Raw genomic sequence first — 23,755 nt, 5'->3', positions numbered from 1 at the left:
CACCTTGAAACTCCGACCTATTGGAGAATTTTTGGGTCAATTCAGTTTATTTAGGGACCCACAAGAACAGGACGTCACGCCCGTGGACTCGGAACGACTGTGCATCGGCTCATGGACACTCTCAACGTTGACTAGCGGAGAGGCCGTCCCTGCGGCTATTCGGCTAAACAGCGGATGCTTGACTATACTTACTGTATCTTGTACTTGATCAGCAGTAACAGATGGTCATGGGGACGAGCCGACCACTCGCAATGACGGCAGTGCCGTTGCATTAGTATCATTCAGGATCCGGTTGCTCGCAGTGCACACAGAGCTTGAATATCAGTGTTGCAGCATCATAGGCCGTCTACTAGATGATAGCATAACGACAGATCACTCACAGCAGTTGCGCAGGAGGACTCCTTAGATCCGAACACAGTAACAGTTGAATGTGGCTACTTGATAGTAGCTCGGTAAGGCCGCTGTCCCCATTATCATGCCAAAGCCACCGTTGCTGTCGCATTTTACAGCGCATCCATTTCGTGAGGCAACGTATTCGAAATGAAAGCGTTCGCCACAGCGAACAATGAAGAGTAAGTAGATGGACCGTGAACGTGAACGTTGAACAAGGGATAGTCGCCGGCGGCTCGGTAGGGTGAGAACCACTACCGCAACGAGCCACGTGCGCTGGCTGCTCCGTTCGCACTGGCTAGAGCGCCGGCGCCGGTGGCCTTGCTACTTCCTCTCAGACTTCTTGTCCTTGCCGCAGCATACTGGCCCGTCGGTGGATGCGATCGCAATGAACGTCTGGGTACGTGGTATGAGAAGTGATGCCAGTAGCTGGTCTGAATTATTGACAACAGACGGAACATCGCAACCCGGAGGGTCGTACTTACTGGTTCAACACTACCACCAGGGAGAGTGTATGGGAGAAACCAGATGGTGAGTCCTCCCCCTTTGTGTGCAACCGTACAGTCTCTAATACTTGCGATAGACTTGAAGACTCCGTTTGAGGTATGGCCCTTCAAGCACTACTCCGAAGCATCTCATTAGATTGTCATGTTGTACACAGAAAGCCCTCAACCAGACGAAGTGGAAGGAGTACTTCTCGGGAGGGAGGAAATATTATTACAATGTGCGTATACCTGTGGCGTTGAACGTTATCCCGCTCTCAAATGTCTGACGCCGCCCATCCCAGACGGACACGAAGGAATCAAAATGGGACATGCCAGATGAGTTGCTTTTGCTACTAGAGAAAGTCGAGAAGGAGGGGAAAGCAGTCCCGCAGCCTGCCTCAGCGCTCGTGTACGTCGTCCTTCCATGCAGTCACACATTGCTCTCTTACATGCGATGCCCAGTCCTACTGGTGCGCCTGGCTTTGCCGGGGCTACACCGACACAAGGTGCTCCCAACGCTCTCGGAGGGACTGATCCATCCTCATTCCCACCCGGTTCCCAGCCACAATCCCAGTTGAACGGCCAAAATGGCGCCGTGGGCCACCACACCGGTGCTCTTCCCTTCGCGCCTTCCAGCGTACTTCCCGCTCGCCCCAACTTGCCTGACGACCCCGTCATTCCTCACAATGGCTTCACAACTATCGAAGAAGGCGAGAAGGCTTTCGTGCACCTCCTGAGAAAGGCTGGAGTAGATGCGGGCTGGACATGGGATCAGACCATGAGAGCTATCATCACTGATCCGCTCTACAAAGCTCTCAACACGCTGGCAGAGAAGAAGGCTGCATGGCAAAAGGTGCGCTCTCCATCAATCATCCTCCATGGGTCATATACTGATGTAGCTGTAGTATGTCGACGGCCTTCGCGCGAAGGAACAGGAGGAGCGAGAAGCTCGTCTGTCCAAGCTTCGTCCCTCTATTCGTAACATGCTCAAGGGAAACCCTAATGTTTTCCACTACACGACCTTCGCTACCGCTGACAAGCTGTTCGCTCAGCACCCCATCTGGCAACAGGCCAAGATTGAAGCTGAGCGCAAGCTCATCTTCGAGGAGTATGTTTCAGAGCTGAGGCAGCGGGAAGTAGTGCGTGTTCCTCATTATCATCCATGGTCTCCCCATTTCATCGTGCCCCCTTCCTATACAGCAAGAGACTCGCGCAGCTCGTGCTCGGAGCATCTCGAAGATCGTCGCACTCTTTAAGCGCCTGGACGTTGACGTGCTAACTCGGTGGCGACAAGCACACCATATGGTTGTCGACTCCGACGAGTGGAAGGAGGATGATGAGTTGCAAAGGCTTCCCACTTTGGACATCCTCCTTGCATTTGAGGACTATTCTCGAGTCCGCGAGCGTGAGTTTGAAGAGCAAATGCGTCGGCGCCAGGTTGAGAAGACTCGCAAAGAGCGGAAGGCTAGGGAGGCGTTCAGGGTACGTCCCATGCACACAATTCTGGGAAGCGATCTTATCTCGTGGCGTAGGAGGTCCTCAACGACCTTGTCAAGTCCGGCCAAATCAAGGCGCGTACCAAGTGGAAGCAGATTTACCCGTCGTTTGCCAATGACAATCGCTACCTCGACATGCTCGGCAACCCCGGTTCTAATCCCATTGAGCTCTTTTGGGACGTTGTCGACGCGCTTGACCAGAAGCTTGACGAGAAGATCGCGATAGCGGATGGCGCTATCAAGCGACACAACGAAGCCCTGCAAGCCAAGATGAAAGAGGAGGGGGACGGTGCACCCGAGAACGAAGCCGCCAATGAGCAGAAACCGTTTGAGGTCGGCCCTGACACGACGGAAGAGGAGTTCCTCAGCATAGTCAAGGCGGACTTGGATGAAAGCGTCAAAACGTTGACAGACGAGGACCTGAAGGAGATATACCACTCTGTGCGTTGCTACACTCATCTCGCCTCAATACTGCTGATTGTATGTTCCTCAAAGCTGCACGATGTAGCCGTCAAGAAGCAAGCGGATGAGAGACGTAGGGCAGAGAGGAAGCAGCGTCATCTCCAGGACGACCTGCGCTACGCCCTGAAGAAGGTTCCTGAACTCCACGAGGCGAATCTGTCGTACGAGGAGGTGAGCGTTTTCATTCACCTTTCAGTGGAAAAAAAATCGTTGACGACAGACTGTGAAGGCCTTGCCCTACATGCAAGAGCTTCCGGAGTACAAGGCCATCGAGGACGATGAGGGCAGGCAAGCCGCCTTCGCCAAGTTCGTTAAGAGGCAGAAGGCAGGTCTGATCAACATCCTTTCTTGTGGATTCATCCGCTTACCCCTGTCATCAGGAGCGTCTGCGCGAACGAGAACGTGAGGCTTCTGAGGACGGCGGCTCTACGACTAGCCGTCGCAGGAAGGAGCCTCCCAGAGATCGTGAGCCAGAGCGCGAACGTGAGCGTGATCGTGACAGAGACCGAGAGCGTGATCGTGACCGGGACCACCGGGAGCGCGACCGCGAGCCGGATAGAGATCGCTACCATGACCGGGACAGCAGGAGCGATCGTGACCGTAAGCCGCACGATCACGAGAGTCATCGGGACTCGCGTCATGACAAGGACGTGGTCCGAGACCGCGACTACTCTAGGGACAGGTCCTACTACAAGGATAGAGAACGCGAACGCGACAAGGACAGGGAGAGGGACCGCGACTATTACAGCAGGTCCTCGAGGCACCGCGACTACGACAGGGACGACAGGCGTCGTGATCACCGGGGCGGTCGTGATTGGGACGATGCCTACAGCGGCCACGACAGCGTGCCTCCTTACCGGGAACGGGAGCGGGGTAGCTCGCTCTATCGCGAGCCGGATCCTCGCGAAAAACGCGACCGCGGCGTGTTCGAGGATCGGCCGTTCGATGAGCGGGATCAAAAGGTGTGTGCTCCCTGTTTGTTTTACGTGCCGGATGATAGTTTCTTACATACTCTTTCGTGCTCTTCACACAGCGGGCGCGCTACAGCATTCCCCCGGAAGCCCCGCCTGTCGAGAGGCCTGCACCTGTCGAGCCGCCTCCCCGTGCTGAGACTCCTGAGGAGGGCGAGATCTGAACATATTCGTTCGCACTATGCCTCCTATGTTCTTGTAATGCTATGTTATGTACACGGTGAATCAGTATGCGCGTACCGCGTCTTCTGACGCTTTCATGTCTGTAAACCGCGAAAAATTTGAACAGAATCAACTTCATAGGATAGCACGAAAGCCACAGATGATGCGGGCGTGCAACATATACCTGCTTGAGATGCCAACAGGATGTGGGATGCAAAAGAAAGCGATAGATTATGCAGCATGTATGCTATAAGATCCAGGAGTACAGCCCAAGGCTATGATGAGGGGATGTCGGCGATGTCAATGGGACCTATGCGCAGACGAGTGTAGGTCTGTTTATGATAGACCGTCCGCTCGTAGCCCTTTCTCCGCTTCTTCTTGAAGATAACCTCCATCCTGCCCTTGGTATGCTCCACCACCGTCGCCTCCACGCGGACCTGCTCGGAAGGAATGACGGGATTGCCGCGGACGGTGAACTCGCGAGAGCCAATCTCGTGGATGTCGGACAGCTTGAGCACGTCGCCGACTTTTACGTCTTTGAGACGCGGGACAGTGAGGAGGTCGCGAGGTGTGAGGAGGTATTTCCGGCCTGCCAGGCTCGCGACGACATATTGTGATGGCTGAGAGCGGATGAGGGAGAGGGCATTTGTTGTCGTGGAAGGCAGAGGCGCCGTCTGGGTGTGCAGTGCGCGAGCTGCGGCGGTGCGCAGAGTAGCTGGAAAGCGTGTCAGCATCGCGCACGACGACGGCGACGGCGACGACGAACACTCACGTCTCAGTAGGGAAGCCATTACCGACGTTGACGGCGGCGACCGCGAGGGTGCATAGGGTGCGTTCGGGACGGCCGGAATGGGGAGATTGAGTCGGCGCCCGAAAATAAGTTATGTAAGGCAAACTTTGGGTGACCCGGCTCGTCCCTACGGCCGAACGACATCTCACCCTCCTACCTTTCCTTCCTTCTCCTCGCACCATGCACCGAGTCGCCCTCAGAAACTCCGTCCGCGCTGCTGCGCTGGCCGCCTCCAAAGTGCGCTCTCTTTCTCCCTCGTTTTTCCTCGGTCTGGTATGCTCAACGCTTTTCTTGCAATCAAGAGCGCCGCCCGCAGTACCCCTGCTGTTTCTCGCTCATATGCGACAGCAAAGGCCGGTGTGTACTCGCGGGCTCTCTTCTACTACTGCCATGGCTGACGACGTGCTTTCCCCCCCTATTCCCAACGCGCTCTGACGTTGTCGTTCACGCACTCGTGACACGTCACATGCAGCTGCGTCTGAGGTCTCTTCGATTCTCGAGTCCCGCATAGCTGGCACTTCCGTGGGCGCAAACGTTGAGGAAACTGGACGCGTTCTGAGTGAGTGCAACGCGTCCGCCGCCCCTGGGTTACCGTGTGTCTGAGTGATGTGTTGTGTTAAGGCGTCGGTGACGGTATCGCACGTGTATGGGGTCTCAAAAACGTGCAGGGTACGTCGCGTCATTCTCTCGTCGGGCTGCCAGCGCACTCACATCTGTGTGCATCATACAGCCGAAGAGATGGTTGAGTTCTCTTCTGGCATCCGCGGTATGTGTCTGAACTTGGAGGCCGACAACGTCGGTGTCTCCATCTTCGGTAACGACCGTGCCATCAAGGAGGGCGACACGGTCAAGCGTACTGGTCAGATTGTCGATGTTCCCGTCGGCCCTGAGCTCCTTGGCCGTGTTGTCGACGCTCTTGGTAACCCCATCGACGGCAAGGGTCCCATCAACACCTCCGAGCGTCGCCGTGCTCAGCTCAAGGCCCCCGGTATCCTTCCTCGTCGCTCGGTCAACCAGCCCATGATGACTGGTATCAAGCCCATTGACGCCATGGTCCCCATCGGTCGTGGCCAGCGTGAGCTCATCATTGGTGACCGTCAGACGGGTAAGACCGCCGTCGCCATTGACACCATCCTCAACCAGAAGAGGTGGAACGAGGGCAACGACGAGGAGAAGAAGCTCTACTGTGTCTACGTTGCTGTCGGCCAGAAGCGTTCTACCGTTGCTCAGCTCGTCAAGACCCTCGAGGAGAACGACGCGATGAAGTACTCCATCATCGTCGCTGCTACTGCCTCCGAGGCTGCCCCTCTTCAGTACCTCGCCCCCTTCTCTGGCTGTGCCATGGGCGAGTGGTTCCGCGACAACGGCAAGCACGCCCTCATCATCTACGATGACTTGTCCAAGCAGGCCGTCGCGTACCGTCAGATGTCTCTGCTGCTTCGTCGTCCCCCCGGTCGTGAGGCCTACCCCGGTGATGTCTTCTACCTGCACTCTCGTCTCCTCGAGCGTGCCGCGAAGATGAACGACAAGTTCGGCGGCGGATCGCTCACTGCCCTTCCCATCATTGAGACTCAGGGTGGTGATGTGTCTGCCTACATCCCGACCAACGTGAGTGTGACAATATGCGTGAGTCGGCGCCAGTATCTCACGAAGCTTTGCATAGGTCATTTCCATCACCGACGGCCAAATCTTCTTGGAGGCTGAGCTCTTCTTCCGTGGTGTCCGTCCCGCCATCAACGTCGGTCTTTCCGTCTCGCGTGTCGGTTCGGCTGCCCAGACGTGAGTGCATGTGGTCTTCGAAGTTTTCAATCTCTAATACAAACATCGCATCTCCAGCAAGATCATGAAGAAGTTCGCTGGTTCGCTCAAGCTGTACCTCGCCCAGTACCGTGAAGTCGCGGCCTTCGCCCAGTTCGGTTCTGACCTCGACGCTTCGACCCGCTTCCTCCTGTCCCGTGGTGCTCGTTTGACTGAGCTGCTCAGTACGTGAAGTCCTCTACGTCGCTTCACTTGAATTGACGCCGTGTGCAGAGCAAGGTCAGTACCAGCCCCTGGCAATGGAGATCCAGGTCCCCATCATCTACGCTGGTGTCAACGGTCTCGTAAGTGTCCTCGGATCTCAACACTATTGCACGGCACTGATTACAATTACCCATAGCTTGACCCCATCCCCGTCGACCAGATCACCCGCTGGGAGGCTGAGTTCCGTGCTCACCTCGCTGCCACTCAGGGCCCTCTCCTCCAGGAGATCTCCAAGGGTGCCATCACCCCCGAGATTGAGTCACAGATCAAGAAGGTGGTTGAGGACCACGTCGGTTCGTTCACCTCTGCATAAGCTAGACGGTAGATTAGGAGCAAAATGTTGCTAGCGCTGCCCATCATTAGCTACTACCATGTCTCACTGCGGACTCCTACTATGGTCGCCTAATCGCAAAAATAGTCCTCTGACTGAGTACTTATCCTAGTGTGTGCGTCTTGGGTGGGCAGGTTGTGAGACATGTCATGTTTCGCCTGTGCTGGCAGGCTGGTTCCGTTAAAGTTCCGAATACATTTATCATTATGCTTTCTCGTGGGTGATGATTGATCGAATAATGTGCAATCCTGCTATTGCTGGCCGTACTGTTTGATGGTCACGGAGAGCCAACTGAGGCTCGCGGTGGAGGTTCAGCGTATACACATCATAGGGTACAGACACAAGTGACGTATGTAGCCTATAGGAAGAACGTCCGTCTAGTCGTCTCCAGCTCGGGCTATATTGAAGACAGCATGAGCACCTATATGCTGCTGCGAACATCGCAACACCTCGTACCTTCCACATCCATAGATACTCATCTTCGGTGGGAGGAACAACCTCCTTTCTCGCGTAGTCCTGAGAACTGCCGGCTGCCTCTTGCTCTTGCTCCTGCGCATCCGCCATATCCGCGTCCTGAGGCTCGCCGTCGTCGAACTGGAGGGGCTTGCTCGGTGCGCCGAGGTTCTTCACCGCAGGCAAGCCCTTCTTCATATATCGGAGCTTCAGTGTGAAGCGCGGCCCAATTTCTTGCAGTGCCACCTTCTCGGGGGACCGGAAGGCATACCTAGACGGCGAGAATCGGTCAATGTCAATGACATGCCAGAAAATTGAAGCAGAGTTCACGCTGACCGATGTCTCCTGAAGAAGAGGAAGTCCCGCTGGTTGTGGAGAGTCACGACCTGGCGGCCTTGGAACTCGGGCATGGGAGGGAAGAGCGTCTGGAAGAGACGGCCAACGGTGTGACCGAGACGGGTGACGAAGCCGTTAAGGACAAGTTCAGGATAGTGAGCGGTTGCGCGTGCATGGCCCTACAGAATTGTGAGCACTGGGATAGCAAAGATGGTAGAGAATAAATGCATACCGAGATCTTTTGGGTGAGTTCAATGGAGGTGAGCTTGAAGTACGCTGTCGGTCCCTCGGGCAAGTACACCATTGTGATGGCGTCTTACAGGCCATGTCAGGGCTGTCCGAGGCAGCGTTTGCGAAGGGAAACTCACTTGGCTTCTTCATATCCTCGTTCACGACCATGAGATGGCTGTATCCGCGGTTCGCAGCCCAGCCCGCAATTCTCCCCATCTCGAAACCCTTGCCCTTCTTCCGCCGAATGAACTCTGCCCCAGGAAACACGCCGACAAGCTCGTCGCAGAAGTCATATGTCACGCGAGTTGCTTTCGAGGAAGTCGTGATGAGGACCTTGGGAGGGACGCCTGGGTCGAGTTCGCCGGAGAAGTAGGCTGTGAACGGGTCGGCTGCGATGTCGGCAGCGGACTCATCCTGGGGCTGCTCAGAGGGTTCGCCAGAGGGGAATGCGCGGCAGTCCCCCTGGGCTGTTGTTGAGGGACCGGCTTCGGATTGGGCGTTGGGGTTCGCGGTGAGGATGGAGGGATCGTATTCGCGCATGTTGTCTAAAGTACGAGGAACATTCTGCGCGAGACGTTTCTGAAAGAGTTCGTGTGAGTACTGCAGAGCCCAGAGTGAGGAGACTGCGACGCGGAACGTACTTTCTTCGCCAAGGGGTCGTTTGCCTCGACCTTGGCCTGAGCAAGCCTCCGTTGCAGCTTGTCCTGCCGCTTCGCCTTCTTCTGCTTCCGCGCGATCTCCTCACGCTTGACCTTGTTTTTGATGGACGACGGCTCAAAGCGACTTGGAGGCATCTTGACGCAGGAGAACGCAAGAGCAGATGAGATGGGCGCGGAGGAGCAGGTCACAGCCTGAGTGCGGTGCGTCGAAAATCTAGCATGCGATCTGGCGGTGAAGCCTGTTCCCACGCTAGATATCTGTTCCTCGTCACGACCTCCGCCCACGACACGTTTACGGTTTCGCCGCTCGTCCTCCTCCTCATTCATGGCTCTCCCGCGGAGACCCTCGCTTCTTTCACTATGTCTGCTGCTTGTCTTTGCCGCCGCCGCTAATGCCCTCCACTTCTACCTGGACACGAACGAGAAACGATGTTTCATTGAGGAGCTGCCGACGGACACGGTCGTGGAGGGTGCGTGCTATGTGGCACTTGGCTTGTTGGATGTCCCGCCCGCGATATTGACCAGAGGTTGCATGTATGTGCATCAGGACACTACCGGGCCCTCGAGTGGTCTGAGCAGGAGCAGAAATACGTCGAAAACTCTAACCTCGGGATCCTGGTCGAAGTTGACGTGAGTTCAACGTGTGCTTTCCGAATATGCGTACAGTCTTGACAGGCGGTGGCTGCGGCCTGTTTTTGGGTCTGTAGGAGCTGGAGACAGGACACAACGTCGTGAAGACGCGGGGTCCCGCGGACGGCCGTTTCACATTCACGTCGCACGACTCGGGCGACCACTCGATCTGTCTCTCGAGCAACTACGGCACGTCATGGTTCTCGAGCACACACATACGCCTGCACCTGGACATCGTCGTCGGGAGCACGAAACCGGACACGGAGCACGACCGGTCGCACGTGTCCGAGCTCTCGCAGAAACTGCGCGACCTGAACATGAAGCTCGAGGATGTCCGTCGGGAACAGCAGTACCAGCGCGAGCGCGAGGCGGCGTTCCGGGACCTCAGCGAGGAGACGAATGCGCGCACGGTGTGGTACACTGTTGCGCAGATTGGCGTGTTGATCGCGACGTGCGTATGGCAGATGAGGCATCTCAAGGTGAGCATCGCGTGGTCTAATCACTCAGTCCGAGGCTCATGAGGATTGCGTGCAGCGATTCTTCGAGGATAGGAAATTGCACTAATGCACTAATGTCTTGAGAGTTGATATGACTATATATATTGGGCTTCTCTTTCGAACGAGCCCTGTGCAGAGGATGGCATGCGTCACCACTCTCCGAAACCATCTCGTTTCAAGGAGTCGCGCGCGGGTCTTACTGAAGACGTGACAATGTTCCAATTCTGGTTTCTCACATTGTCATATGCGAGACAGACGTCAGCGACTACTTGCACATCTACAGGTGCTGCCGAAGTGTCGGGATGGGACTTGAGTAAAACGTGCTTGCAAGCATGAGCCGCGGTTGTGCACTACAAGCGGAGCAGCACTTTTTTGCCAAAGCCCTGCTCCATCTTGACAAAGATATCTCGCAACCGCTGAGTTGCGGCTTCGTCGCTGCTCTCGTTGGAAAGGTCGAGAACCTCGTGCTCGGGTTCCTTGAGCTGTGTACACACGCCAAGGAACATGGTCAGCGACTTTGCATGCAGCTGTGCTACAAGAGAAGACGGACCTGAAGGTCAGTGATGGTACGCATGAGCTCTTCCCGCTCCTGTCTGGTGTGTTCATTGTACCAGCGGTTCTGCCAGTAGCCATGGGCAGTGAGGTTCTTGAAGATAAATTGGGAGGTGGGGAGCGAGAGCGGTTGCTTTGACATAGCGCCATACGAGACGAGGTGCGCGTTCTCTCCGAGGAGACGCGTCATAGCGGTTGTGTCTCGGCCGCCGACGCAGTTTAGCATGAGTCGAATGGGCTGGGGTGCGGGTGAGTACACGAGGCGATGCACCGTTGTCACACTAAGGCTCACCCGGTCGGAGGTCCATTGCTTGACATGCTTGACGAGAGACTTGTCACCCAGTGCATCATACGTGAAGACATGTGTTGCGCCGAGCTCAGCGAGAGCGGAGATGAGGTTATCCAGGTCGGGTCTGCATCATTCAGTAACGTGAGCTCCTGTGCAACGTCTGGACATACCTGTTGCGGACGAAATTTATAGTCTTGATGCCTTTGCGCGCAGCAATCTGAATAACTGCTTGTCCGACTGCGCTGTTGGCTCCTGCGGGAGTCGAGACGTGTGTTTGAGTAGTGATCCGGGAAGGGAGCCTGAGTAACTGAACGCACCATTCTGCAGCACCCAGTCGCCCTCCTGGAGCTCAACGAAGCTATGCAGCATGTTGTATGCAGTAGGTGGGTTGACCTGAAGTTCGGTGCGATCGGACCAGGAAGACTGGGCGCAGGATAAGACGGCTCACAATGATAGTAGCTGCGTTGACATCGCTCAGCCCACTTGAAGGGAGCTTGATTAAGTCCTGGGCAGGGACGACGCGAGAAGAGGACCAAGTACCAAACTGCGGCTTTCCAACCACAACACGGTCACCTTTCCGAAGGCCTTGAACGGCGTTTCCGACGTCGACTACTTCAGCCACGCCTTCGTTCCCTCCGACAAAGGCCTGCTGCTCCGCGGACAACTGGAGTTGCGCAGGTTTAGCGGGATACACGCCTTGTACAAGGTTGATGTCCGACGGGTTGATGGGGGAAAAGTAGAACCGGATGTTCACTGAGTCCGAAGGAGGTGAGGGAAGCGGGTCGTATGATTGCACTCTGAGGACGTCTGCAGGGTTGCCGGTCTCCGTGTAGACAACCGCTCTGTTAGCATAGCGAGTCGAAGAGGTCGAGAAGGCTTTCGCGCGTACAAGCAGCTTGAGCTGCACCGAGAGTCCCGTTAATCGCATGGTAGATTGGCGTAGCATGACAAGACCGTTAGACAAGGCTTAGGTAGGTTCGCAGTTAGCCTTACAGTAATGACGTGCATTACCCTTTCTGGTAATTTAGTCACGTGTAGACGGCGCCTACTCCAGAATCTTTGCCAGGACGCTACGAATGCACTCGGTCACCCGTCGTCTCCGACCATCCCCCTCCTCCTCGTCCACAATGCTCCCTCGTCACCTTCGTCGTGCAGTTGTGACCCCTGCTGCACCCGCCCAAATCCGCGCGCTCCTCCTCAGCAGACAGCGTGCGGTACCTCTCGCGTTCCACCCTTCCCTCTCTGCTGGAACTCCCTCCGCGTCATTCCATTCCTCGGCGCGTCGTCAGAACAATGAACCTCCAAGGTCACCATTCCAGACGTTTGTGGAGGTACTGCGAGACGAATTGCGGAAGAACCGTGAGCTGCAGGACAACGTCAAGCAGCTGCAGGGAGATGTGGAGAAGTTCCAGGACTCGGAGGCCATGAAGCGTGCCAGGGAAGCTTACGAGCGTGCCAGGGTAAGCGTATTTCATCCTCACATATATACCGTGATGATTGACTGGTTTACAGTTGACATCCAGCATCAAGGAGAACCCTCGACTACGTGCAGCGGCCGAGGAGCTCCGAAAGGCTGGCATCAAGGTGGGAGACGCGGTCGGGGAGGCGTTGAAGACTATGGAGGAGAGCGAGATCATGCGTGCGGTATGTGCATTACACTCTCTTTGAGACGCATATGCCTGACGTTTACGTTGTCCAGATCTCTCGTGCTTCGGCTGCTGTGTCATCGACGATCGAGAAGACAACAGAGCCAATACGCAATACTGCCGCATACAAGAGCTTGTCGGAGACTATCTCGGACGCGCTGGATGACAGTGGAAGCGCGAAGCATGCAGGTTTTGAGGAGAAAGAAGCGCGGCGGAAACGACGGCAGATGCGTCTTGAGAAGGCGGGCAAGAACAGCATCGGCATTCGCACCAAGGCGAATCCCGACGCTGGGCAGGCCATGGTCCTGCACAAGGACTCCCCGCGACAGGAGAAGTGGAACCAGCTGAAGGAGACGAACCCGCTCTTCCGCCAGTTCGCGGAGCTCAAGCAACAGTACGACGAGAGCGAGAACCCGCTCATATCCTCGATGCGGAGCGTTACGCAAACTATTGGCAGCTGGTTCGACGAGAACGAGAGCGCGCAGGTGCAGCGACTCATGAAGGCGATGGACCCCACGTTCAACATGGAAAGCTTTGAGCGTGAGCTCCGGGAGTACATTGTGCCAGAAGTCGTGGATGCGTACCTCAGTGCGGACCGAGAGGCGTTGCAGGCATGGTGCGGAGAGGCGGTGAGCACGAATACATCTCATGCACCGTGTTTTCATGATTTATTTGTTACGTTCGCAGACCTACAATGTCCTGTGGGCGACTATGGAGCAGTACCTTAAACAGGGTCTCGTGAGCGACAGCAAGATCCTGGATATCCGGCAGGTAGATGTGAGTAATGATGCAACGCGCCCACAGCTGCCGATGCTGAGCCATTTTAACAGGTTTCTACTGGGAAGATTTTGGAGAACAACATTCCTGTGTTCGTCATCACCTTTGCGACGCAAGAAATGCTCCTTTTCCGCAACGCGAAGACAGGCGAGATCGTCGTGGGCTCTGAGGACCGCGTCGAGCAATGTCACTACGCCGCCGTCATCACGCGGCTCGAGGAAGAGCTCGACAACGAGCTTACTGGTGGCTGGAAGATCGTTGAGGTTAGTGACCATACGCTTCTATACCGTGTGCGCATGAGAGCTCACACCATATTCGCAGATGGGACGCAGATCCGCTCGCCAGTACCTATAGCCCAGTCGCCCGCTGCATACAGTACACTTCTCGGCCCGCTGCTCAAAAGTTGCTATCGCCGCTCACCGCACTAATTGACACGCCCTGCATGATCTAGATAGTATTTACGTTGCACTGACACACCCAACCTCCCACCGCTCACGCTCATATACATACATCTTCAAGTAGTGTACTCCCCCGTAATCCTGAGCTCCGACGCCATGTAATGCTGGACTGTAGACAATTCGCGACGGCCACTGGATACGAGAATGTCGGCGTTGGCAGCTTGCAATGGTTAAGTCCTCGGCCCAGCTCTCCCATGTGAACTTTCAAAGTTCTTCGAGTAAAGTGAGCAAATCAGTGTCGCGTTTCACTGCTGCATACATTAGGTTGGAGCCTGCACATATGTACCTTTGCAGAAGCCTCGAGGTATCTATCACAGACGTTCGATGGGCCCCCTCATATGTCGGTAGCCTGTAGCTTCACGATGTCGTGAGAGTTCACCTAGACATGCCTGGGTTTCCGACCCGCTGGGCGTCTTGTGTACTTAAACCAGTTACCGCCCACAGGCCTCCCTGGTTGATCAATCATACAGCCAAACCGTCATCAGACTTTACCTCTGCCCCCCTTCTCGCATGGAGCACTCTCGCCTTCCGATTGAGCTTTGCGAACTAGTCATTGACTTGGTCCGTGAGCCTCTTCCTTGGTGGAGGAGACATGAACTGTTGCAGGAGAGTACTCCCCGCCAATTCGTGAAGTATACTTTAGTATGCTTCCACTGGCTCCCTCGTGCACGTTTCCTCCTCTATCATACTGTCGCCTTCGAATCTCCTGTGCAAGTAGAGCTCTTCAAGAGATCGATCACGGAGAACCCGTCACTTGTTGACAATGTTCGCGAACTCAAGCTCGACCCCAGAAGCGATATCGCGTATATCCCGGTCGTACTACTCATGAGGTGTCTCCCTTACCTCAGGACCCTCATATGGAACTTCGCACGTCAGAACGCTTGGGCTTATCCGCCCCGTCACCATTCACTTGTGGCCAGATTACCTATCACAGACCTTGCCATCCGCTATCCACATGCCGCATCGAATCGAACGACGTGGATGGAGACGTTCCGGCTCATCTGGTCGCTCGACTCCCTCCAGCGACTACACCTGTTCAACTGGGTACCCCTCGATGTCACCTTATCAGACATGCAGCAGCTCAACGCTATAAGGCCACTGCGGGCTTGTGCTAACCTCAAGACAGTCGTGTTAGAGGTAAGTATAGCCAACACCCATGTCTGTCTGGGTTCACTCGTTATATACTGATCCTCGCCAGGGCAAAGACTTCTTCAACTTCTTGCCTGAGCGTGTCTTCGGCGTATCCGTGACAAAGTTGTCTCTAATATTTAGGATGAACCCGCCCATCTCCGGGATCCCGCACGGTAAGACGATGTGCTACCATGTCCGCTGGTAAACCACTGACGCAGCAGCCAGTTGCATTCTTAGCTCAGCTCAGATCTCTTTCGCTATTGAAGGAGCTGTACGTGTGGGTAGAGGTTTCCGGCAAGCCCGGAACGGACAACTCCGCCATTGGTGGTTACATCATGCCGATCTTGCAGCATCTGCCACCTCAGGATTGTCTTCAAACCATCACAATCCGACTCGACGGCGTTGGTGATCATAGACGAGACTTGTTCCTACTCGAACTGTCCACGAGTAAACTCGACGAACTCCTGACCAGGTTTACCAACCTCCAGTCGCTATGCTTTCGACTACCCGAGTGGGCGAACAGCGGCGACCATTACGCACAGCACTGGCATACCCTCCTCCAAAGCTCCCTGCTGAAGGTACCCCCGAAGATTATATCTGTGGTGATTGACCGGGATAGGTGTGCACGTACCTTGACATCGCTCTGCATAATCTGACAATCATTGTTGCTTTTCTTCCACAGCCGGTGGGGTTGTTGGGCTGACGACCCCGACTGGGACGATCCCAACTGGGATTGGACGAAGGACCATCTCGTTGGCGAGCTCGGCGATGGTGCTCAACATGACGAGAACAGTAGTGACGAAGACTACTCTGATAGCGATGGCTCGCAGGAAGAGCACGGCTCTCCCCATTCTCATTGCGACGTTGTCATTAGCTCAAACCGGTCCGGGGCAGACTTTGACGTGCTTGTAGAGCGACAGTGGCGCAACCTCGGCCTGTCGAAAGCACGAGAGCGAGATCTTCCTTGGAACGACTCCTCCCAGTGGTCAATGCCCCCCTCCGTTATAACTCCCCAAGGCGGTCATGAAGCACATACCGACTCCCAAATCTATCAGAGATTTCTCTTTGGATCATAATCACCCGCATTTGACGTCCAGAGCTCAACCTCAACCTCGACCTCAGTCCGGTCTCTTACTCGCTCCCAGTCCCACCAATCTCCGGACCTTAAAAGCATGGCTGAATGCGTCTTCGGTACACCGTCCCCCGACTGTCTCTTCAGTTCTATTCGGGTGGAATCTCTATGTCTGGTGAGCATATATGATCTGATAGGGACAAACGCAAAGTTGATGAGAGATTGACGTCTTGAACTACTTGCAGACACGCTTGCTGTCGGTGGGTACATGGTGCCATCCCCACGTGTCTTCGGACTCAGGACGCCCTGCAAACCACCGCTTTCCATTTTTACGACACCGAGGGTCACAACCAGACGGGGTTCCTGTGGTGCTGCAACCTCGAGTTCGAGTCAGGTCATGTCGAGCGCCGTCGAAGCGCAAGCGTCTGTCTACTGCCAACTTGAGGCAGTGCGCTGTAGCTGTGGACAGTTGGACGCTGTCAAGCCGTGAGGAGGGGAAGCAGGTACCCATGAATGTACGGTCCTCCCCGCGCGCACATGATGATTGGCGCTTTGCTACGAGGTTTCCGTATGCGCCTCCACCAGTTTCCTCCACGAACCGCCGCCCTCCTCCTACCTCACCATGCAGAACTGCTGTCTCCCAATCGAACTCTGTGAGCTGATCATGGACCTCGTCGTGGAGCCCTTCCCTCGGTGGAAGAGGTTCCATTGGTCGACGGATTGCAGGCCGGGCAATGTTGTCCACTGCGCCCGTGTCTGCTCCGCATGGCTCCCTCGCGCACGTTGCGTACTCTACAGCTCTGTGCTGTTCAAGAATCCTTCTCAAGTCCAGCACTTCATCAATTCTATCACGGAGAGCCCATTGCTGGCCGATATGGTTCGCGAGCTCGTCATCAAACCCGAGGACGACAACACATACATCCCGTTCGTCCACGAGCGACTCCTCGGCCGTCTTCGTTACCTGAGGACCCTCGTATACGACTTCGCCAGGGGGAGAGCATGGGTTTACCCTCCGCATCATCATCTACTGATCGCCAGATTCCCCCTCACCGAGCTTGCGATACGGTACCCGTGCCGGGACGCAAACCCCGCGATGTGGTTCGAAACATTCCGACTGATATGCTCATTACATCACCTCCACACGCTACACCTTTATATCGGCACCTCTCCCGGCCTCAGCGACGCAGACATAGTTCGTCTGGACACCATCCGCCGATTACCAGCATGTGCCAAGATCGAAACACTCGTGATAGAGGTACCAAGTCGCGATCAGACTGATGCTCTTGTAGTAGCTGACAAGATCCTCCGTCATTACCAGGGTGCGAACTTTTACGAGTTCTTACCGAAGGGTGCATTTGGGACGTCAGTTAGACAGCTCACCCTCCGGTTTTACTCCGGGCCAATCTTGACATCAGGTGAGTATCATTCATTGTCTTGCCCCGGTGAACACTCATGGAGATTCGGATATGAGGCCCATGGCTATCACAAATCGCTTCCTTTTCATCGCTTCAAGAGCTACACATAAGGGTGGACTCTTCTGGTGAACCCGGAGAAGACGACTGTGCGGTGTATAGGTACATTGCGCCGATCCTCACCCACATCTCAGACCGGGAGATTCCACTTCACACCATAACCTTCCACATGGGTCCTATCCAGGGGCAGAAACGAGAAGAGTTCCTCCTTCAATTGTCCTCGAGAAACGTGGACAAACTCCTGGTTAAATTCACCAAGCTCGAAACGTTGCGCTTTTGGCTATCCGAGAGGCCCTGCAGTGGTTACGACACAATGCGATGGCGAAACCTGCTCGACGACTACCTACCGAAGTTGCCACAAGGGTCTGTGTCTATTTCAATAGAAGTTGACAGCGACATGTATGCCCCTGCTTCCTCCTCTTTACCAGCATCGTTAACAGACATCTTCACTTTGCCTCGACAGCCGACGGAGTGACGGACTGATAGCCACAGACGAGAGCAGGTGCTTCAAACGTTTGGGAAAGAGGAATCCTCGATATCATTTGGTGGTCCCGGCGAATCTCTCTGGGCTACTTCCATACATGACCTTGTGAACAGACGTATCCACATACCGACCCACACATGAACTCGTCTTCCCTCTCAATGATCATAGTCTAGAGGCCGGACCCTTTCCGGGTACTCCGGATTCCACGTGACGTATTCCCTCTCGTCCTCTCGGGGAATGCATCACACTAACCTCAGGCACACAGACCCTTTCCGCCGGATCCTACGCTGGAGGAGGCTGACGCGGAGATCCGTCCTGCTCTCCCTTCAAATCCACAGTTTGTACCATCCCATCCCTGGGCCACCCGGTCGTTCCATGCGGTTCGCAGTTACAACTCCCTTGTTTCTTACTGTAGCTCTTATTCGAACTCAACCTTATACGCACATTGATTGCACGCTGAACGGCACGACAGGGGAGACTCATATGACCGTGAAGCGTGAAGCCATGTGTAGGTTTGTTACAGAAGTCCTGCATGCGTACAGCATGCACAGAAAGCGACGACCTCTTCACATAACAGTATCAATGTAATTTAATCAGTTCAAAGAAATCCTATGGATGAATCACCCCAGACGTGATGGGACTCGCACATCGCTGCATCCGCCGAGTAGCTCCCATGCACCTACGACACCATCGGTCGAATTGATCAAGGTGCCGTCCACGTCGAAGAGGCTATTCGGGTAGAGTACTTGTTCCGGGACCGTCGATCAGGACATCGACGGCGCATGGAAAAGTAGAGTGCGGCCCGAGCTCCGGAGTTGTTTGGACCAGAAGCTGTTGCCAAACACCGCCTCCAAATCGGGACGCTTCGGCCTTCGCCTTGGTACCAATGGTAGTCACGGACTGCATATACTCCTGGCTTGACATTGTGACCTTTACTTTCTCTCACAGATGCCTTCTCGACGACGACCACAGTTCACACAGGAGAGCATCGATCAGCAGCTGCAGCAAATACACCTGCTTGACCAGGCCTCCTCGTCCGAGAACCTTGAGCAGCTCGGTCCTATCATCAAGCAGATACACGCGAACAGACAACAAGAAGTATACCTACGTACACTACAGGCCCTCATTGAGTCCAAAGATGCCGAAATAGAGTCAATATGTGGCGACAACTACCAGGAGTTCATCAGCTCAGTCTCTACTCTCTTCTCCATCAAGTCCTACACCACCAATTTGAGGGAGAAGATTACGACTCTTGACTCTAATGTATCACAAGTCGGGAAGAGTCTCGTGGAGAAGAAGAAGGCGCTATTGCAGACGAAGAAGACCGCGGCAAACTTGGACGAGGCCATTGACGGCCTCCAGGCATGTCTGCGCGTCCTTGACGTCGTGAATCGGGTGGGCGAGATGGTGAAGGAGGGGAAGTACTGGAGTGCGCTGCGGGTCCGTGCCTCATGCTATATTGGTACTGTGCATTTCTTTAGCATTGATTATATCTCCATTGCAGTCTCTTGAGGACATCGAGAGCATGCCGCCACCATCACTATTGCAAACACCACTGTTCCAATATCTCTTGTCTTCCTTGCCTTCGTTACGTGGGCAAATCAAAGACGCGGTTACGGCCTCCGTGAAGCAGTGGCTCCTTGACATCCGGAACGTCAGCGCGCAGATAGGCCAACGCGCGTTGGAAGCTATGGAGATGCGTACACGACGGTGGCGGAGTCGCCGCGACAAAGACCCCATGCTGAAGTCAAGTCGCGTAGGCAGCGCTGTGGAGACCATCACTTACGAGAAGACTGGATGTACGCGCAGCGAAACTGTTTACGCAGTAACGACGACTGATCATATCTGGGACAGATAACGTCCTAGACAATGACCAGCTTCAGGTCGACTTCAAGCCGTTGTATGAGTGTATCCACATATACAGTGCCCTTGACTCGGTGGATGAGATTCGGCGGTCGTATCAGGCTGACCGTAAGGTATGTTTCTGCCTCTCACTTATTAGTGAAGCAGTTGCTGACCTGCTTTCCCAGGCACAATCTGACCTCATCATCCCGGAACCTCTCCCCTTGTCCTCTCTGCCCTCCATTACGCAGGAGATCGTCGGCTACTTCATTATCGAGACTCATGTACTCAATACTACAGGCAGCTTCCGCTCCGAGCGCGAAGTTGAGGACCTCTGGGATGCTCTCATCAGCCGGCTGAGTAAGGCGGTAGAGGATATCCTCAAGACCGAGAACGACCCCAACATTTACCTGCAAGTGAAGGAGGCATTGCTTGGTTTCGTCATGACTCTCGAGGTATGGCTACGCTGTTGCGGATTGCACTCGTGTCTGCTAACTTTACCAGTCCTACTCGTACTCGACCACAAGTATACACTCTCTAATTCTCCACCTGTTCGAGAAGTACGTGAACATCCTCGAGATCAAGTTCGGGAAGCGCTTCGAGAACGTGAGTCGGCACCTTGGGATTGGGGGTTACCTCTCATGGCGTCGCACAGATCATCGCACAAGATGACTTGCAGCCGATGTATGCCGAGAAGGACAGCGAGAAAGAAAGCGTGATGGACACCGTATGGCTGACCCGGGAGCAGCGCAGTCAATTGCAGTCGTAAGTCCTACGGTCGTCTCGTCTCATCACTTGCTCATTAATCACCAGGAGTCCTGCGCCTCTCAACCTGCCCTGGTCGCAAGGCTACTACTTGTGTTGCCAAGACGTACGCGCCTCAGATTGTCGGGCATTGCACCCGGAGACTGACTTAAACGTAAATATACGTAGATCCGGAGCTTCGTACAAAACTTCTACCAGTTCATCGAAGGCGTCTCCCAACATCATCGCAACATTGACGACCTCCTGAGTAAGGTTTGCGGTTCACTACACGTGCAGTGTACGCTTCGCTCACGAACGCCTTTCATCTCCCAGTCACTGGACACGATCCTGATTACATACATCAGCGAGTCATTGGCAAAGCGAGCGAAAAGTACAGCGAACGTTCCCCAGATTGCACAGATCATCACCAACCTAGAGCACTTTGAGATCTCCTGTACGGAGCTCGAGCGGTCACTCACCAACATCCGGTCCGTCGTATCCACTCCCCCTCTCGACATAAGCTTAGCTGACCTCCGACGCCGATTCAAGGTCATCCCAGCGCGGAGGGACGATCCGCGTCAAAGCCGCGGCCTCCTTCGTCGTGACGCGTACGAAGGCCATCGCCCGCGTTACTGAGGCGATGAGCTCTAAGCTGGACGAATTTTTCGAGCTATCCGAGTACGACTGGACACCGAGCACACGCAAGGCCGCGCCGAGCGATTACCTCGACGGGCTCGTTACCTGGCTCACGAGCGTCGTCGACTCGCTGACGCTCAAGGACACGTACAAGGAGGAAGCATACCGCGGTGCTGTAGGCTACATCGCCAGTTGCTTTCTCGTGCGTCTTCTGTGCCCCTTCCGTCGGACTGTGTGCTTACAAGCTGCCCGTGTAACAGGACTTCCTCACAGGCCGCGACATCCCGATGATGAACGAGAACGCGATAGCCAACCTGCTGCTCGACATCGACTTCCTCGACGAGGAGCTCAGACGTAACGGCCACTCGCACGGCGCGGCCTTCACCGAACTGCGCTCGGTATGTCCATCTCCATTTCCATCTATATCCCTCGTCCATCCATTCCCTCTCCATTTGTCTTGTCAACTACATGCATTCTCACCGTGATCTCCCGATGTTGACTGCGACATCACTTGGTCCAGATGGCATCCGTGGTTATGTCCGACGCGGTCAACGCGTACCTCGTCCAATCGATCCGCCAGACGTCATACCCCGCGGTGAAACCGAAGCGACTCGCAGCCCTGCTCGAAAAGCTGGCGCGGTATGGCATGGAGTGTCGCGACGCACCCTCACGAGAGCGGGGTGAGAAGCGCAGGAAGGAGGCCGAGGCCGTTGGACGATTATTCCCCGGAGAGAACCGTTAATTCTGTACTTGTACATAGGTACGCCGCGGTGCGTCATCCATGCCGTGTGCACATATTGGGAGTATGTGCATATTGCACTCACGTACTTACCTTAACATCGCTATGCATGATCTGACAATCGTTGTTGCTTTGCTTCCACAGCCGGTGGGGTTGTTGGACTCACGACTCCGATTGGGACGACCCCTATCGGAGAGACCATCTCGCAGACGAGATCGACGATGCCACCACGAGCAGTGCTCAGCAGGACAAGCACTGCAGTGACGAAGACCCTCCTTATAGCGACGGTTTCGCAGGAGCAGCCTGAGCACGGCTCTCACCATACTTGTTGCGACGATGTTTTTAGCTCGGACCGGGCAGGCTATGACGTGCTTGAAGTTGTAGAGCGGCAGTAGCACAACCTCGGCCCTGTCAAAGACGATCCTAGTCGTCAACGTTCCAACCTTCCCCTCGGCCTCCGTTATAAACCCTCCCCCCCCCACAAGGTCGTCCTGAAGCGCATACCAACTCCCAGGTCTATCAGAGATTCCTCTTTTGCATAATAGTCCCTCGCATCCGACGTGGAGAGTAGTTGGGTGGCATTAAAGCACGGCGCGACAGGCGAGACTCAGAACCGTGTAGCCATGCGTAAGTTCGTTACAGAGCCCTGCGTGCGTACAGTATGTACAGAAAACAAATGACTTCTTCATATAACAGTATTAATCTAATCTAATGAAATCCTATGTATGAATCAACCCAGACACGATAGGTAGAACGCGGCGACGACTAACACATCGCTACGCAGGTAGCCTAGTCCGAAGAGGTCCAAAGCGGAGCATGAGGGGGCAACACCAGGGATGTGCCATTTCAGTGCGCGCCCTGGTTACGAGCACTATTCTCGCGGAACGATGCCCAAACGTCCTCCGTCGCGGCCGCTATCCTTTGCTTGATGCTGCCGACGCTATCGAGTGCGGGGCGGACATCTAGAGAGAAGACTGGCGAACCGTCCGGCTCTGGGGGAGCGGAGTAATAGTCAATGACATAGCGGACCTCTTCGCCTCCGCGTCTGCGGACAATCCAGTCGTGCCGGTCGAATGGTGGCTCAGTGCTATGATGGTTGTGTTAGATCAGAATGTACGGCGGTGACTCGTCGTGTAAACACTCACTTGAAGCGGGCGGGAAGTAGCCAGCCTGCGAACAGCCAGAAGCGTGCTTTGGGCGAGAGTTCGCCGGGTCGTCCCTTGAAGCGTGCCAACTGGGGCTCAGCTTCACTCCTTCATACAGTGCCTAGGTGAGCACCATCAAACCTTGAAGCGACATAGACGGAATGGCTCACGGATTCTCCTTGCGCTCCCACTTTAAAATCTCCTGCCACGCTTGTTCGTTGAGGAAGTTGTGGATTTGGACCATCGTCTCAACGTGCTCCTCGGGAGTCTCCCAGCCCTTGCGCACGAGCGCGTTGTAGAACTGCTGCGGGGACGGGTACTCCCACTTGCCACCCTCATCGCGCGGAATGGTAGATGTCTCGCGGTCTGTCGGAAGTGCGGCGGCCTGGTGCGCGGCAGGAGCCTGCGAGAGCGTTGGCATCTGGTTTAGAGGATTGAGCTCGTCATGTTTGATGGGGCATTGTGCGGGTGCCTGCGCGGAGGCGGAGGTGGAGGGTTTGTCGTGCGATATGGGGCACTTGGCTGGTCCTGAGGAGGAGGATGGTGAATTCGAGGCGGAGTGGTCTATGGGGCAGCGTGCTGGGGCCGCGGGAGTCGAGGAGACGGATTGTGAGGCTGCCTGACCCATGGCGTCGTAGGTATAGCGTTTGGTAGATGAAGGGAGGGAGTAAGGAGTAAGTAGAGAAAAGAATGAGAGGACCGGGATTGGGCGACAGCGTGACGGAGGTCCACGGAGCTCGATCACTTCCGAGAATCCCGGGCTTGCTGGCTTTCTGGCGCCTTCGCTGCCAACAGCCCGTTTCTTTCCTAGCTTCTTGTCATGCTCTTCCTTAGCTAACGATCCCCATTGTCG

General features: G+C 55.2%; 12 protein-coding genes across 12 annotated transcripts; 8 read left to right on the top strand and 4 right to left on the bottom strand.

The window, feature by feature from the left end:
• The first annotated feature begins 717 nt into the window (after positions 1–717).
• Positions 718–4,096, top strand: L226DRAFT_533652 (uncharacterized protein). The gene is made up of 13 exons (XM_067680513.1): positions 718–790; positions 843–921; positions 974–993; positions 1,052–1,114; positions 1,178–1,284; positions 1,338–1,728; positions 1,781–2,014; positions 2,076–2,357; positions 2,408–2,812; positions 2,867–3,004; positions 3,063–3,158; positions 3,214–3,795; positions 3,867–4,096. Exons 1-13 carry the CDS (start codon positions 779–781, stop codon positions 3,966–3,968), a joined length of 2,511 nt encoding a protein of 836 aa, XP_067537134.1. The 5' UTR covers positions 718–778; the 3' UTR covers positions 3,969–4,096.
• L226DRAFT_611905 (mitochondrial 54S ribosomal protein bL21m) lies at positions 4,008–4,775 on the bottom strand. The gene is made up of 2 exons (XM_067686328.1): positions 4,739–4,775; positions 4,008–4,681 (listed from the first exon to the last, which is right to left on the bottom strand). Exons 1-2 carry the CDS (start codon positions 4,755–4,757, stop codon positions 4,242–4,244), a joined length of 459 nt encoding a protein of 152 aa, XP_067537133.1. The 5' UTR covers positions 4,758–4,775; the 3' UTR covers positions 4,008–4,241.
• A 161-nt stretch (positions 4,776–4,936) lies between these two features.
• Positions 4,937–7,165, top strand: L226DRAFT_506001 (ATP synthase F1 alpha subunit; the record flags this gene model as incomplete). The annotated part of the gene is made up of 9 exons (XM_067678058.1): positions 4,937–4,993; positions 5,059–5,113; positions 5,229–5,315; positions 5,378–5,425; positions 5,487–6,364; positions 6,420–6,535; positions 6,593–6,738; positions 6,788–6,858; positions 6,915–7,165. 9 exons carry the CDS (start codon positions 4,937–4,939, stop codon positions 7,089–7,091), a joined length of 1,635 nt encoding a protein of 544 aa, XP_067537132.1. The 3' UTR covers positions 7,092–7,165.
• A 129-nt stretch (positions 7,166–7,294) lies between these two features.
• Positions 7,295–8,974, bottom strand: L226DRAFT_533650 (Brix-domain-containing protein). Its single transcript, XM_067680512.1, has 6 exons — positions 8,771–8,974; positions 8,267–8,708; positions 8,131–8,213; positions 7,899–8,077; positions 7,566–7,833; positions 7,295–7,506 (listed from the first exon to the last, which is right to left on the bottom strand). The coding sequence occupies exons 1-6, from the start codon at positions 8,921–8,923 to the stop codon at positions 7,468–7,470; spliced, it is 1,164 nt and encodes a 387-aa protein (XP_067537131.1). The 5' UTR covers positions 8,924–8,974; the 3' UTR covers positions 7,295–7,467.
• A 72-nt stretch (positions 8,975–9,046) lies between these two features.
• Positions 9,047–10,099, top strand: L226DRAFT_484325 (uncharacterized protein). The gene is made up of 4 exons (XM_067677051.1): positions 9,047–9,258; positions 9,336–9,418; positions 9,496–9,897; positions 9,953–10,099. Exons 1-4 carry the CDS (start codon positions 9,114–9,116, stop codon positions 9,980–9,982), a joined length of 660 nt encoding a protein of 219 aa, XP_067537130.1. The 5' UTR covers positions 9,047–9,113; the 3' UTR covers positions 9,983–10,099.
• Positions 10,100–10,265: 166 nt separating this feature from the next.
• Positions 10,266–11,702, bottom strand: L226DRAFT_460598 (NAD(P)-binding protein; the record flags this gene model as incomplete). Its single annotated transcript, XM_067675601.1, has 6 exons — positions 10,266–10,397; positions 10,466–10,705; positions 10,760–10,880; positions 10,927–11,008; positions 11,074–11,149; positions 11,205–11,702. 6 exons carry the CDS (start codon positions 11,700–11,702, stop codon positions 10,266–10,268), a joined length of 1,149 nt encoding a protein of 382 aa, XP_067537129.1.
• Positions 11,703–11,846: 144 nt separating this feature from the next.
• On the top strand, positions 11,847–13,970 carry L226DRAFT_611901 (mitochondria import inner membrane translocase TIM44 subunit). Its single transcript, XM_067686327.1, has 6 exons — positions 11,847–12,216; positions 12,269–12,400; positions 12,456–13,031; positions 13,090–13,179; positions 13,233–13,442; positions 13,501–13,970. Exons 1-6 carry the CDS (start codon positions 11,884–11,886, stop codon positions 13,531–13,533), a joined length of 1,374 nt encoding a protein of 457 aa, XP_067537128.1. The 5' UTR covers positions 11,847–11,883; the 3' UTR covers positions 13,534–13,970.
• A 177-nt stretch (positions 13,971–14,147) lies between these two features.
• Positions 14,148–15,844, top strand: L226DRAFT_569796 (uncharacterized protein; the record flags this gene model as incomplete). The annotated part of the gene is made up of 4 exons (XM_067684350.1): positions 14,148–14,774; positions 14,836–14,941; positions 14,994–15,387; positions 15,451–15,844. 4 exons carry the CDS (start codon positions 14,148–14,150, stop codon positions 15,842–15,844), a joined length of 1,521 nt encoding a protein of 506 aa, XP_067537127.1.
• Positions 15,845–16,188: 344 nt separating this feature from the next.
• On the top strand, positions 16,189–17,906 carry L226DRAFT_379926 (uncharacterized protein). The gene is made up of 3 exons (XM_067674382.1): positions 16,189–17,095; positions 17,159–17,255; positions 17,312–17,906. The coding sequence occupies exons 1-3, from the start codon at positions 16,463–16,465 to the stop codon at positions 17,785–17,787; spliced, it is 1,206 nt and encodes a 401-aa protein (XP_067537126.1). The 5' UTR covers positions 16,189–16,462; the 3' UTR covers positions 17,788–17,906.
• Positions 17,897–18,473, top strand: L226DRAFT_379935 (uncharacterized protein). Its single transcript, XM_067674383.1, has one exon. It carries the CDS (start codon positions 18,034–18,036, stop codon positions 18,382–18,384), a length of 351 nt encoding a protein of 116 aa, XP_067537125.1. The 5' UTR covers positions 17,897–18,033; the 3' UTR covers positions 18,385–18,473.
• Positions 18,474–18,680: 207 nt separating this feature from the next.
• L226DRAFT_533646 (exocyst complex component sec15 subunit) lies at positions 18,681–21,939 on the top strand. The gene is made up of 12 exons (XM_067680511.1): positions 18,681–19,236; positions 19,301–19,595; positions 19,651–19,772; positions 19,827–20,093; positions 20,143–20,244; positions 20,294–20,403; positions 20,452–20,509; positions 20,572–20,655; positions 20,716–20,870; positions 20,932–21,220; positions 21,279–21,416; positions 21,539–21,939. The coding sequence occupies exons 1-12, from the start codon at positions 18,745–18,747 to the stop codon at positions 21,758–21,760; spliced, it is 2,334 nt and encodes a 777-aa protein (XP_067537124.1). The 5' UTR covers positions 18,681–18,744; the 3' UTR covers positions 21,761–21,939.
• Positions 21,940–22,319: 380 nt separating this feature from the next.
• L226DRAFT_533645 (cytochrome c and c1 heme-lyase) lies at positions 22,320–23,616 on the bottom strand. The gene is made up of 3 exons (XM_067680510.1): positions 23,073–23,616; positions 22,903–23,010; positions 22,320–22,844 (listed from the first exon to the last, which is right to left on the bottom strand). Exons 1-3 carry the CDS (start codon positions 23,528–23,530, stop codon positions 22,604–22,606), a joined length of 807 nt encoding a protein of 268 aa, XP_067537123.1. The 5' UTR covers positions 23,531–23,616; the 3' UTR covers positions 22,320–22,603.
• Positions 23,617–23,755: the final 139 nt, after the last annotated feature.

The sequence above is a fragment of the Lentinus tigrinus genome, assembly GCF_003813185.1.
Source record: "Lentinus tigrinus ALCF2SS1-7 unplaced genomic scaffold L226scaffold_8, whole genome shotgun sequence".
Taxonomy (NCBI): Eukaryota; Fungi; Basidiomycota; class Agaricomycetes; order Polyporales; family Polyporaceae; genus Lentinus; species Lentinus tigrinus.
This window is presented reverse-complemented; position numbering and strand designations above follow the sequence as displayed.

Excerpts from the sequence above, each read along its gene's own strand:
- L226DRAFT_533652 (XM_067680513.1), top strand. Across the intron at positions 1,115-1,177 it reads GGAGGAAATATTATTACAAT|ACGGACACGAAGGAATCAAA; the intron begins GTGCGTATACCT and ends CGCCCATCCCAG. Across the intron at positions 2,015-2,075 it reads AGCTGAGGCAGCGGGAAGTA|CAAGAGACTCGCGCAGCTCG; the intron begins GTGCGTGTTCCT and ends CTTCCTATACAG.
- L226DRAFT_533650 (XM_067680512.1), bottom strand. The coding sequence starts at position 8,923 with ATGCCTCCAAGTCGCTTTGAGCCGTCGTCCATCAAAAACAAGGTCAAG. Across the intron at positions 8,214-8,266 it reads CGAGGATATGAAGAAGCCAA|ACGCCATCACAATGGTGTAC; the intron begins GTGAGTTTCCCT and ends ATGGCCTGTAAG. Across the intron at positions 7,507-7,565 it reads AGTATCTATGGATGTGGAAG|CCCGAGCTGGAGACGACTAG; the intron begins GTACGAGGTGTT and ends TCTTCAATATAG.
- L226DRAFT_484325 (XM_067677051.1), top strand. The coding sequence starts at position 9,114 with ATGGCTCTCCCGCGGAGACCCTCGCTTCTTTCACTATGTCTGCTGCTT. Across the intron at positions 9,259-9,335 it reads GACGGACACGGTCGTGGAGG|GACACTACCGGGCCCTCGAG; the intron begins GTGCGTGCTATG and ends TATGTGCATCAG. Across the intron at positions 9,898-9,952 it reads GGCAGATGAGGCATCTCAAG|CGATTCTTCGAGGATAGGAA; the intron begins GTGAGCATCGCG and ends GATTGCGTGCAG.
- L226DRAFT_611901 (XM_067686327.1), top strand. The coding sequence starts at position 11,884 with ATGCTCCCTCGTCACCTTCGTCGTGCAGTTGTGACCCCTGCTGCACCC. Across the intron at positions 13,032-13,089 it reads AGGCATGGTGCGGAGAGGCG|ACCTACAATGTCCTGTGGGC; the intron begins GTGAGCACGAAT and ends TTACGTTCGCAG. Across the intron at positions 13,180-13,232 it reads TGGATATCCGGCAGGTAGAT|GTTTCTACTGGGAAGATTTT; the intron begins GTGAGTAATGAT and ends CCATTTTAACAG.
- L226DRAFT_379926 (XM_067674382.1), top strand. The coding sequence starts at position 16,463 with ATGCAGAACTGCTGTCTCCCAATCGAACTCTGTGAGCTGATCATGGAC. Across the intron at positions 17,096-17,158 it reads TCGAAACACTCGTGATAGAG|GGTGCGAACTTTTACGAGTT; the intron begins GTACCAAGTCGC and ends CGTCATTACCAG. Across the intron at positions 17,256-17,311 it reads CGGGCCAATCTTGACATCAG|GCCCATGGCTATCACAAATC; the intron begins GTGAGTATCATT and ends TTCGGATATGAG.
- L226DRAFT_379935 (XM_067674383.1), top strand. The coding sequence starts at position 18,034 with ATGCATCACACTAACCTCAGGCACACAGACCCTTTCCGCCGGATCCTA.
- L226DRAFT_533646 (XM_067680511.1), top strand. The coding sequence starts at position 18,745 with ATGCCTTCTCGACGACGACCACAGTTCACACAGGAGAGCATCGATCAG. Across the intron at positions 19,596-19,650 it reads CACTTACGAGAAGACTGGAT|ATAACGTCCTAGACAATGAC; the intron begins GTACGCGCAGCG and ends TATCTGGGACAG. Across the intron at positions 21,417-21,538 it reads CCTTCACCGAACTGCGCTCG|ATGGCATCCGTGGTTATGTC; the intron begins GTATGTCCATCT and ends CACTTGGTCCAG.
- L226DRAFT_533645 (XM_067680510.1), bottom strand. The coding sequence starts at position 23,530 with ATGGGTCAGGCAGCCTCACAATCCGTCTCCTCGACTCCCGCGGCCCCA. Across the intron at positions 23,011-23,072 it reads TGGGAGCGCAAGGAGAATCC|GAGTGAAGCTGAGCCCCAGT; the intron begins GTGAGCCATTCC and ends CACTGTATGAAG. Across the intron at positions 22,845-22,902 it reads CTACTTCCCGCCCGCTTCAA|CACTGAGCCACCATTCGACC; the intron begins GTGAGTGTTTAC and ends CAACCATCATAG.